Raw genomic sequence first — 13,258 nt, 5'->3', positions numbered from 1 at the left:
ACGCGTGGGTATTGAAGGTTCCAAAATTGAGTAATGAAGCTGTATTCAGAACTAACTGAACCAAACGAACAACAGATCCCTATGCTTAATCATCTCACATTATGCCTTCATTTATTTGAGTGCTGTCTAATATTTCTCTCTTCTCTTCTTGCTTTCAGGAACCTATAAAGTCCAGGGCACCACAGCTTCACTTGGAGTATAGATTTTACAAACAGTTGGGAAATTCAGGTAAGAAAGGTACAGTGTATGTATTATATTTTTTCTAATAAACAGCACATAAAATTTGAAGCAAATAAGAATGGAAATGGCTGATTAATAAAAGAACGCACTATACTTCCTCCTGCTATTTAATTTTTTTGTGGTAAAATTATATTACCCAAGACTACAACAACCAGTTAACAATATTGAAAAAAAATTATCCACAAATGCAGCTGCCAATAATATAAAATGTAAATGATGGCAGCTAAACATTCTCACTGTATTAAAGCATGCCTCCCATATCTGTGCAACACCATTCAGCTGGATCTTCTACCAACCTACTTTAAGCCAATAACGGATGAAATGTATGTTTAGAAAAATGATCTTGGTTTTTCATGGGAGTTTGTCAGTAGTAGCGCTGCACATTATTTATCCTGATTTTATTACTAAAATCTCACATTTGTACCAGAGATTTCCAGGTACTCATAAGGAGATGAAAATATTTCTATCCTGAGTCCTATAACTGTAGTTTCATTTAACTTGGGGAGATTTATTTATTTTGCGTCAGCAGTAATCTAATATCGGCATATATAGATATATATGGTATATTCATGATATGTTTGGAGCAAATCTTATTTTTACCCATTATTGTTTCTTGTTTTGAAAGTTTCCTTTTATACAACACATTATGCATTAATTGCAGATAAATGATGAAGTCCTTGATACGTCACTGCAGAGTCATTCGTTTATTTGCTTGAGCAGAAACACAGTATACTGTACTTGCCCTCCTCTCAGTTTTGTTGATATCCTCTCACCACTACAACTTCTATTTTTCAAATTGATCTGCTCTACTACAGACACTTGATCCCAAGCCTTAAAAATGATTCTGCTTGCTGCCTAATTTATCTGCCCTCGTTTGCTCATCGCTCTTTATGGACCTAAAGGATGCTGTTAGAACCTTGTTCTTTTATCCTAATCACAGTTCAGATGCATCCCGTGTTTCCTCCACTCCCAACACTCCCTAGAACATATAAATGTGCTGTGATGCATAGCTGTGGCTTCAGGACGGCCGCGCTTTGATCTGGCCTGGCTCGCCAGTCGCCACTCGGTTACACCGAGTGAGAGAGGCAGCAGAGGCAAGCGGTTGGAAGGAACTGGGTCTTGATTCTTTTCACAGCAATCCCTGTCTGTAATGTTGGCTTACTATTCTTAAAGGGTCTCTGTCACGTTTGTTAAAAAGTTTGCTGAGACACACAGGCTGATTTCGCCATGTCATCATTTTTCATGCCCATGTATTTCATTCAAAAATCATATGCAAACATATCAGCAGAATTCACACTGCCAGGAACAAAAGGTGCCAACAAGGGGTCTGCACAGTCTCCTACTCCTGCAGCTTTGTATGTACTGCAGCCACCCACACCCACATGTCCCTTTCAGTTGTTTTGTCCCTGATTCCAGACTGAGTCATCTATAATTCAGTATATACTGACATTCTGTCCTCATTTGCATTTTATAACATAGATTACTTAAAAGTAACTTACTTCCATGACCTTTTATGGTTTGCAACTGGGACTAATTTTGGTTTTGGATCCTTGTTAGAACAGTAGGGCACACAGATATCACAAATATTAATCCCATGCATGCATTCATGCTGATTGTTGTGGCAGGGTACGGTTGTAGAAGTTAGTAAGCTTCTGTCATAGGATCATCCAAAAGATACTGTCTGTCTACATCTCTTGGTCATTTTAAATGGCCAATTTATTCATTTTATTTATTTTATTGATTAATTTATTTGGATGCGACAGTGCATATTGAAGAACAGGCCATCTCTTCATGAGGTTACTGTAAACATGCCGGATTTAGCACAATGCTAATTTCCATCTGTTGTCCCACATAAAATCATACAAGGTTACAAACATATAAAAACAAAACGGTAAAACAAAGACAAAGATCATAAAATAATTCTTCCTAAAAACCTACCATAATTTGAATGCAGAATGAGCAAAATTAACATGCAAAACCAGGACGTTGTCAGCACAGCAGGGCCCACTTGCGATTTATCTCCCTTTAATAATTGAATTAAAGGTTTTAAAGGATCCAAGTAAATGGATCTTGTATAGATTAGATGATCATTAAACGATGAGCTATATAAAGTCTCATCTCTTGATGTGAAAGCATAAACCAGCCTAGAAGATTATGGTTAGACTCATATTTGTGCATGTGTGTGGTCTTGCTGTTACAATGCAGTGATTTTCCCCATGTGCGTCCTGGTCTAATTTTGTGACACGTGCCACCCTCTTGGCTCCTTATGCTGGAGCAAAAGCCCTCCACTGTTGATAAGGAGGTGGGGCATTAGGGCAGTCCTTGACTATTTATAGCAGGCCCTCTACAAGCATTCGGGCATTATGGTGTCTACTTGGATAGTTTCCCTGATCTCATTTCTCACGGCGTCCACTGCCTTGCTGGCTACAGATTGTAGGGAAACACCTAAATGTACGTTTCTGAAACGGTAACACATGTTTTCTTTATGGCTGTCAATCTGAGCATTCAGCCACACTCGCACAATGCATACATGCAGCAACTGTATTTGTTGCTGAGCTATTTCCTCTGATGAAAAGAAAGGATTCCTCCTGCTCTGGCATGGCTCTCTGTCAGTGTGATTGTTTGCTCAAATGGAATAAACACACTTAGACCATCTTTTCCTCTGACACCATTGTAATCGTTGACGTTTACTTTTATTGCCTGATGTCTGTAATCATCTTGTATGCTGGTAGTCTTTAGCTCTAACACAGAACAACCCATACAGACGTGTAATGAAGACATAAAGGTGTGCTTTATGATGTCTTCAGCTCATTACAGTAGTGGTGCTCTGATGAATCGGCCACTGATCATTATCGGCGATTTCTGTGAAAAGGTATGTAATCTGCATATGCCGATCAATGGCTTTTTTTATTGCCGATCGCAAAAACCATTCACCTGTAGCTCATACTTTGCAGCCTGCAGCGGCCCTCTGTGTGCAGTGTTGTGTCCCCCTCCCACTTTCCCTCACACTGCGCAGGTGCACTGCGGCAAAGCCCAGCAAGCATGTCTGCCCTGTGGAACTTGTATACAGTCTGTGACTGTGAGAGTGATGTAAAGTTTGCATTCTGAAAAAGTACCTCACGGTGGAAGCACATTAGGTATCGTTGGCTCCGAGCAGCCGGTGGCCGGCCGCAACAGCTCACAGAGGTGGCATTGATTTGCAGTTTGATGCGTTCAAGATCGCTTTGCTAAAATTGTGTATTGGGCGAAAGTAAATCTCAATGTTCTCATGAGTTCAGTATAATCTTGTAAGATTTTACTTTTGGACAGAAACTTGAGTGAAAGGCAGTTGTTTGAAGGAGAGATTTGCCCCGTAAACATCAGGCCAAGTGAAGGGTCGGGGCTGTCGATCTGAGCGGGCAACGTCCCCTCATGAGGCTGACTGTGCTCACAGCGGAGAATGAAAAGAAAGCAGTCGGAGCAGAAACAGACATTACTTGATTTAGGCAATGTTGTGAGATATATTCCCTTTTATGTATTTGACTTTCTATACTATTTGGCCTGTTGAGAGCTGTAATGTTTTCAATCTGTTACAAATTGTGTTACTGATAGCAGGTAGCAGATAAATTTAAGTGATTCTCAGTCGTCCTTCTGATTGAATAGTTGCTGCATTGTGCCTGCGAGGTTTTTGTGGGGGGTTTTTTCTCTTGAAGAAGTAAAAACATGTTTTTTGTATAAATTAAGGTGATTTTATGGTTCTTTTTTTCTATATCATGTAGCCAGTAGCACTCATCATAACTAAATAAAAAAATGTACAGCCAATCCACGTGATCAGTATTGGTGATCAGAATCAGCAGCATAAAACCCTACATATCCCTACTTTACACTATTGTGTTTTTAATTGTGAATAAGATGTGAGTCTGCTCTTAGGTATTGAACAAAAGTGGGTGACAAAGTGTAATAAAAATGTTTTAAAACTGTGTCAGCAGAAACCTTTACTAGACTGAACCATGTGCCATTTGCCTTACAGAAGTAGATATTCATTTAGTTTTCTTCACAGAACCTTGGCTTGTATCTCTAAAACCAGTGCAATATTAGTGTTTTCACACGGACCTCAAATTGTTCATTTTAACATCACTGCTGATAGGAATTTGCAGGTCCATTTCTTGTAATCATAACTTCTACACTGATATATGAAGAGAGTTAAAGAGATTCATTGAGGTGGCCACCAGGACCTCCATGGAATGATTGTCTAATCACAGACGTGAGTCACATGAACTTCTAAGTTCTGTCAAAAATGAACAGTAATATTGAACCAACTGGTATTGAAAGTTAGTTATTTTATAAAATGTGGTAGAAGCAATTCTACAGCCCCAAAAGCCAACGCAATCCTCAGTTTCCTAGGCATGTGTGCGTTAAGAGTCCATTGTCTCCGTTACCTTGAGTTGAGACCGATTTGTTTTTTCCACAAAGAGTTCGAGTGGCATGTCACCTATATGATAATTTAATATTTATTTTATAGATTTAACAGGCAATAACAAATGTACACAGTGTGCCAAAAGGAAACAATTGATAAATCAATCAATACTTAAATTTGTCTTAAAAGTCTTTAAAAACGGTGATGACTGTGATCGTTGTCAAGTCGGATTTAGTTTTTGTTTTTCTAATTGTGTCATACTACAGAGCCACACCATTACATTACTACTGAACAGAGGCCTGGTTTCTAGTGAGTGACTGGGCACTCCATGATGTTATGACAGGACTCACTTGACTGTCCAGTATGGGAGGAATCAAGGCGATAGATTAAATCTACTTATGTTGTCAACTTGGCTAAATGTGAACACGTGACCCTGTTAGTCCTGCCCAACGCAAGAGCCTCAGCTATGTCACAGCATGGACTACTCAGCGCTTAACGCCCAGTAGGAGCTTATCTGCACACTGTTAATTCTCTCTTGTCCTGAACACATCCCAGCTGTTAGAAATCCTCCCTCCTACTGAAGACATTTCTGTGAAAATGACAATTGAGCTGGTATTTCCTTTACTCGTGTATTAGCCTTGGAAGCAGCCATTAATGGTTGACTAAGGTCTAGTCTTATCCTACCACCCTGCTGCATCTTCTGTCACTTTGTCACTGTGGTCGGATGAATACGTCTTGCAGGTTAGACAAGATATCATTTAACGAAGCTCCACAGACTGATTTAGTTCACACAATCTCATATCTGTAATTGCGTGGATCTCCGTGTAATTAGTGACATGTATGCGGAGGTCTCCTCTCAAATATTATTCAGTAATGGGTTCAGCATGAGTATGAATATTCATGAAGCCCCATTGAGCCTATTGTTGGCACAAAGTGCCATGACAGCAATGCACAATCTGCATTAATCATAATTATTGCGTGCAAGTGATGGAACAGTCAGTCTTACCTTATAGATGCCACCCTCTCACTTGATTCACATAATTTCCTGCTTTATTACAGGTTATCTTGATGAGCTATACTGTATTCTAAAGAGAGTTTAAAATGAGGTGTTATTCAAAAGCTACACTGCAACCACATGTAACATACTTCCATGATAACTACCAATTGGTCACATGTGTCCAGGGTGTCATAGGAAATGGAAATAACCCCCCCAAAACTTAAACTGACTAAAATTAACGATCAAGAAAATATCCTTCATTTTGGTCCGTGTAATTTGTTTCTTTTTGGTAGATGTGAGATACACGTTCTGAGCTCAGCTGTCATTATGCAATGTGTTTATGCGGTATGGCACCGTGCATCTTGTGCTCAACGTGCTAGTGTATTACCAAGAAATGTTTGGACCTTGAAGTAATTTCAAAGACTAGAAACTGCTTAAAACCATTCATATTTTTACTGGATGGTCAACTCTGTTAACATGAAATAAGTATATCTCTTTGACTTTAGTTATTCGATTATCAAAATATTGATTACCAACGTTATATTGATGATCAGCGCATTTGTTTATATACTGCGCAGAATTGTCGAATTCACTGTGTTATTTGAGAAAGTATGTTGGAAGGGGATTGGATGTTATTGAGTGTTTTCATGAGTCACAGTTGGAAGTTTCATCGATGAAATAAGCCTGAAAAATTATTGCTCCAATGGCAAAATATGCATGTACCAATTTGAAGGTTTACAGGATTAAGAAACCATATAGTATATCGATCATTTATTTCAGAAGGTGAACGTGTTGTTGTGCGGCTAAGTATTTGCGGGCATGTTTTTTGGACCGTGGCATTTTTCGGCAGATGTGGCCGTATCAGCTTTTGTCTTATTCCATCCATAATATAAAACACCCTACAAGCAGGAGGAAGCTTTTCACATTAATGTGAAGCAGGACAGCATTCAACTACGGTAGCTGAGTTGCAGCTGTCCCCCCTCAGTGTTCCACCAGATAAACGTGCACTTTCAGCGTTTAATTCATCTCCTGCATTCACTTTATGTTTTCAAACATAACGTATCGAGCGCTGTAGTCAGCTGCAGTGATTTGCACTTCCGATACAGTTCTTTATGTTGCTAAAAGAATCAAACCTGAAGTCAAGAAAACAATGTTATTTGTGTTGTTATAGATCAAGCTCCTCACTGTTTCCATGTTTCATGAATGAATTATGTTGTGTGCATGCATGTCTTCAGTCTGTGGACTATGTTGAATTTTCAACCCGAACCCTGTCCACACGAGAACGCTGTTTCATGTAAACGCATCATTTTTAGCTGATCGTCCACACATGTTTTAGGAGACCAAAAAGGGTTTTTTTTTTTAAAAAAAGAAAGAAAAGGGAGTTCTAGAGTGGGGAAATTTTATAACGCCGCCTCGGCTTTGAGGTGTGGACGGGCAAAGACGCACATTTGACGATGGTACGATGAAGTGCAAGCGGAGCTTATCTCTAGCAGTAGGTAAAAGGCAGGGCACACCTGGAACGGGTCCATGAAAGGGAAAGCACGCACACACAGACACACTCCGCCCGTTAACATGTACCGTCTCCAGATTGTTTGAGTACCTGGATAAAACTACTATTGCCTCAACTAAACGTTTTTTTATGACATCGATAATTTAAAAACTGAAGAACATAATAGAACTTAATGACACATTGTGCCATCTGCTTCACCATTCAATCGTCACGAAGCAAAAGATGCACTGTCAAAAAGCGGATTAGGCTCGCTGCATATCTTAACATAAACTGCTGCACTCCTTTACAAAGAAGTTACTTTTTGGTGATAATCTTATAGACTACAGTCTAGATCAGGGGTGTCCAAGACATTTTAGTTCAGGATCCACATACAGTCCAATCTCATCTTGAGTTGGCTGGACCGGTAAAATATTGCCATAATAACATTGAAATTCAACCATTAAACTTTTTCTATGTTGCGACGCAGAGTATACATGATGAAAATGTTGATATTTTCACAAAACCAAACAATTAACAATGAAACCTTCTGCAAAATACTGTGAAAAGTCCAAAACACTTCTCTTGTAGCTGTTGCATTATGCATGTTTTTACAAACTCAGCCTGACAGTATAGCTTTGAGGCTAGTTTGCTCGCTTTCATGGCAGCATCACGGATATCTCGGCTCGGGTCTCAGTGTTTTGTTGTGTTCGCTACTCAAGAAATTTGTTTAAAAAAAATGTTTCGTTGAAATTTTTAGTATTTCCTTGGCGGTTTGGTGGATTGGAGCCTCTTGCAGGCCGGTTTTGGCCCGTGGACCTTATGTTTGACACCCTTGGTCAAGACCATTTGACTGAGAAGTGAATTCAAGCTTCTTGTCACCAGTTTTGTGTGCATGAAGGCAGAAAATCATGTTTATTTAAATGGAATACTGCATGCTTCTTCAAGCTCTATGAAATAAAATGTTGACTGAAATGTTAAAAGCAACAGATAAAATATAGAATACATAAATAACGTATTAAAAACGAGTGGTGTTGTTTTAACCCTCCTTCCTCTCGAACTATTGATTTTCAGCCTCAGGCATCTTGTGAGATATGTGCATTTGAGCCACGTCGAATTGGTATTTGTCGACCCCCGGCTATCATCAGATTCCCACATTTTGAGAACATCTCCTCATCACAGGATTTAATGGTAGTCACTCCTCCTTCTCTCTTACTCCTCCTCTTAGCACATCACTCCATAGTCTAAATCTTTAATACAGATTCCCTCTTGACTCCCCTCCTCTGTGGCCGTGGCCTCTCCTCTTCGGCTGTTAATACTGGCATTTCATTGTAGGGCAACATTGTCTTCAGCTATCATGATGCAGCCCTCCCTCTCACTGTGTTGCCTGAGAAGGCCTACACATATATACAATGGAGTGGATTGTCTCAAATTGTCAAGACAGCAGGGGTCAGAGTGCCACTGACGCTGGCTCGCACTGAAGGCCGGGGCATTTCCCACAATTATAGGCGTGATTTTTATATGACTTTATATAATCTCTAGATTACAGAAATTCATTTTAACAGGGCCTTTTTAGCTCACTTTTTTTGTCTGCTGTCGAGAACGAGGGATTAAATGTCTGCATTGGAGAGTAATTTTGCAGTTTTCTATGCTTAAGTTAGTGTCCGTTATGTAACATTCATTTTCCACAGCTATTGTTAGAAGGTTAAGCTGTGACCTTTATTAAAAATAGGACTAAATTTGCCCCAATTTTGAGCTTCTGGCATTTACGACAAGATCTTTTCCAAAATGGTGCTTTTGGTTTGCTCAGACACTGATCTACGATCACGTCTACCAGCAGAGAATTATAATACACTCGGTGTTCTCTTGTCGTGGCTGTGCTTTGAATGCCCTCCAGATTTGGGCCAAGCTTTGATGAGTCAGCCTCCCCAGTGATCTCTTGTCACTGCCTCATCTGTCACTGGCATTGCCGCCATCAAAATCCCGTGGACTACAGTACAGACAGGTGTGTGTCTGTCTGTGTTTGTATCCAGTGTCAGTTGCCTTCTTTGTTGCAGTGTTGACTGTTCTGAAGACTTCCTATGTCAAGATAGTGGTCAGCCAGTTGTTCTTAAATATTAACCAATTTATGTTACGTGTTTGTCATTCCCCAAATGATCTGAGTTTTTGTCACTTAAATTTTTTGCACTCATGAGCTGGTATTTTCTTCACTCGTGTATTTGTCTGTTGGATTGCATGTTCTTCCTCCTTTAGCTCAAACTGAAATGTTTATTGTGTGCAATGGGTCTTTGAAAAGAGCACCAATCTTCACTGTTGATTTCAGTCCTTGAGTCCCACAAAATAGTGGAGATCGCAGCTGCCTGGTGGTAGAACATACTGGGCCAGAGATGGTTGTGCACAGTGTAATTTGCACCAGTTTAAAGTCTGGTAGAATTTTAGCAGGCTTCAGCACGCTGCTTCAAACCTGATTCCAACCCGATGGGGGAGGCAGCTTTTGTCTGTGAAGTTTGTGTGTTCTCCCTGTGCCTCCCACAGTCCAAAGTCGAGCTTCGGGGCAATTAGTAACCTACACAAGCTCAATGGTTCTCAAAGTGGGATGTGCCCGCGAGAGGGGCAGAGATGATTTAAAGGAGGATTTGCTTTTTGCAAACATGTTACTGGATAAGCCATTGAAGATGAACTGTTTAAAGTTGACACACTTACTTGAGGTGGATCTTACATGGGAGGACTGTGTGTGAGTCTATTTGGGTGTCAGGCAATGGCTGGGAAACGTGGCTGGCTGTACGCCTTCATTCTGAGGGTCTCCACAAATCCTCAATGGACACATTGCATGATACATAAACAGCTGAGCCCTGAACTGGACAATGTAACGACCCACATGGTCACCATAGTAGACTGCATTAAAGCACAACCTATCGAAGCCCGCATTTTCCTGCTCCATGTGAGGAGATGAACTTTGACCACACAGTTGTTTTGTGTCACAGTGAGTCTTGGTGGCTGTCACATGGTAAGGTCTTATTCAGAGTCTTCAAACTGATTTGGTCTACGTCTTTCTGGAGTAGAGTATTCATTTTTCCCTCAAATTTGGCAATAATTACAGTTCAGAAACCCAATGAACTAAATCTGCAGGTACAGGGAACCGACATGCTCCCCAGATCTCTCGGGTAAAACCTCCTCATTCACAAGAAAACTAGAGACGTGGGGGCAGCTAGTGACACACACACACACACTTCATGTGAAGTTAATTTGAGAATCTGATGTCATTCATCCAGGACAAAAAGCTGCAAAACACTGTGATCCTTTGTATGAAGGCTCATATATATGCCCTTCAGAAACATTTGTTAAAAAAAAAAGTATGACAGGATTCAAAACCTTCCCAGTGCACCACCACTTGGATAGTTCAGCTTTCCTGAAGAAGAACAATTTGTTGATATCCCCCCTGATATAACACTGCAATTCAGAGGCTGCAATTCAACTTTTGGTATGTCGAAAAGAAGGGCTCAGAAGAAAAACTTGTGACCCATTGCAGTAGCTGCAGGTAACAGTGTGAAAATGGGAAATTGTCTGACTCAGCCCTGTGATGGACAGGTGTCCTGTCCAGGCTCGCCCCTTGGGCTGGGATGAATTCCAGGCCTCTTTGACCTCTGACGACTAGAGTGTTTAATAGAGGAATAGCTTGACTTGAAGAGGGAGAGCAGAACAAATCACCTGTTTCAGATAAGTAGTTAGATGTTGAGTGTAAAGCCTGATTTATGCTGTTGTTGTACAGAAAAATAAATACACATGTTTCAGGGTTGTTGTTCTTCTCGAGATATGGCTTATAATTAAGCTACATTTCAAGAAGCATACAGTCAGATTTGTAAGATTAACTGAATATCAGAAATATACTAGATAATAAGTCTGGTTGTTGTTGGTGCATTCAGTGACTCATCTTTTTCTTCCAGTGACCTGCGTGCATCCGTGAGTGTGCGTGTGTACAAGATATGATGCTGCTTACAGGCCTCAGCACTTTTGTTGTCGTAGCCTGCAGATATTGGGGAAATAGCAGCAGCAGGTCACTGTGAATCAGCCTGCTGTGGTTGTTTTTCGTTTCAGCCACAATTGAACATCTGAATATCGCGTCTACTGTATATTCTTTTTTTTTTTTTTATTACTAATTTATTGTTACTATGAGTTTTAGGCCCGTTAACATGACAACGAATACAAGTGTATCCACAAAACTTTCCTCACTTTTGGGGGGGGGGGGGCGTTTACACGAGACCGGATCCACTGTCTCCGTGAAATTTTCCTACCTGCTCCCAAGGTGGAACGTTTCTTTCACAGTCGCGATACTCCCCTGCAGAGACTGATGGCAGCAATGGAACGCTGTTACTGTGCACGCGAATTGTACTCTACACACATGCCTGAGTGGTTTCATTACAAGAACAAGCAACAGCGCCCTCCCGTGACCCGGCATACTAACTACATCATTGTCATTGTGTCCGCTGCTGCAGTGCAAGCGCAACACTTTTAAAAAACGGATTAGGTGTCACATGAAACGTTGTCCTGTAAACGGGGCTGAATTGTCACGTTTAGCCTCACCCGTGTGTCTCGCTGTGAAAACACATCTGCATCATGATATGTTCTCAAGTTGATCCTTCCACATTCTTCACAAGTCTCCATACAAAACTGAGATGGGTGCGGTGGTGTTGACGGCGTGCCGTTCTTATTCATTGTGGTGCCATTGCTGCTGAAGTTTGTCTTCAATCACTGCAGGAAAAAAAACCCAAAGCCACTCCTTTTTCTGACAAACCTGTTGATGCAAACTGACTTTCATGTTGTTGTAGCGCCTCCTCCTCTAACTTTAAAAAAACAACAAAAAAAACCTGTCACATGATCAGCAATGGTTGCGTTAAACAAGTTTTTGCTTCTTTTTTTTCTTCTGAGGGACGGAGAATGACATAATAATAGGCTACTTTGACATATTATGTTACTGAGCACAGATCTTTTCAGTGTTGCACACTGAGACTTGTCGTTGCAGTGATAATTAAATCTATTGAGGAAGAGCAATGGTTGAAAAACAAGAAATTGATTATTCCTAAGCTGGTTGACTGTAGCTAAAGCAGGTCATTATTACATTATATTAGGAAAGTTTTCATATTAAATTCTAATATATTTAAGAAATACTGGGGTACATCTCGGTGCATGTTCTTTTATACTTGATTAAAATAAATTAAATAAACACTTTTTAGATTGTTGCACATAACCTTTTATAGTACTGTTTGCATGAATAATGTGTATATTTCTACCACTTCTCATAAAAATGCAGTAATGCAGTTATCTACGATTTTCTGTGTGTGTGTGTTTTCTCCACAGAGGGAATCCCTCAGGTGTACTACTTTGGTCCTTGTGGGAAATACAATGCCATGGTGCTGGAGCTTCTCGGGCCCAGTCTAGAGGACCTGTTTGACCTCTGTGACCGCACATTTTCTCTCAAGACCGTCCTCATGATAGCCATACAGCTGGTAAGGCCCAAAACAGTAGAGTAGGTAACGTGTGTATTGATCAGCTTACTTTTGTGGTGAAAACAAGCCACAGAAAGTATGATGCTGTTTTGAAAATAAGTTTTTTTTTTAAACGTGGCGGTCTAATCTCGCAGAAAGTTAGTTCACCAACTACTGACTCCAATTCAGAGATGGTAAAGTCAGGCATTTGGGCTCTATAAGAGCTTTTGAAAGACCAGAAACGTTTAATCAATGCAGATAAAAAGAGAGCATTCTTTTCATCCCAGTACAGCCAGACATAATAATGTGTGACACTGCACATTTAACCGACGAAACCACACTGTCAGCCAGAGTGAAGCAGGGTCACTAAGTTAACCATTACATTTTACACAACTTGTACTTCACTCATTTATACCATTTGTCAGACCTGAACTTCTTTAATGGATGACCGGATTTTCACAATGTATCACACATTAAATAATTAAACGTTCATTTTAACATTTTCACTGGTACGTCACAGTAAGAAAGCATCTGTAATTAAAACTAAAGATTCCGTTTATAGACAAAATATTGGACCCTCTGTATCTGTTGGAGGAATATTGATTTAGGGTGATTCGCTGTAGTGTGGTGAACATACAAGCTGTCATTAGGCCAGA

At 40.2% G+C, this 13,258-nt stretch overlaps 1 protein-coding gene across 13 annotated transcripts in view; it reads left to right on the top strand.

The window, feature by feature from the left end:
• csnk1g2b (casein kinase 1, gamma 2b) overlaps positions 1–13,258 on the top strand; it is a 52,900-nt gene that overhangs the window by 24,377 nt on the left and 15,265 nt on the right. For 7 of the 13 annotated variants that reach the window (XM_080473883.1, XM_080473882.1, XM_080473873.1 and 4 more), the window contains exons 3-4: positions 159–228; positions 12,475–12,623. In XM_080473883.1, coding sequence (XP_080330009.1) covers positions 159–228; positions 12,475–12,623 — 219 coding nt within the window. Of the gene's footprint in view, positions 1–158; positions 238–12,474; positions 12,624–13,258 lie in introns of all 13 variants that reach the window. The other 6 variants (XM_080473884.1, XM_080473879.1, XM_080473878.1 and 3 more) reach the window with 1 other exon arrangement.

Source organism: Lipophrys pholis (assembly GCF_963383615.2).
Source record: "Lipophrys pholis genome assembly, chromosome: 10".
NCBI classification, from domain to species: domain Eukaryota; kingdom Metazoa; phylum Chordata; class Actinopteri; order Blenniiformes; family Blenniidae; genus Lipophrys; species Lipophrys pholis.
Note: the sequence above shows the minus strand (reverse complement) of the source record. Positions and strands in the feature narration are given on the sequence as shown.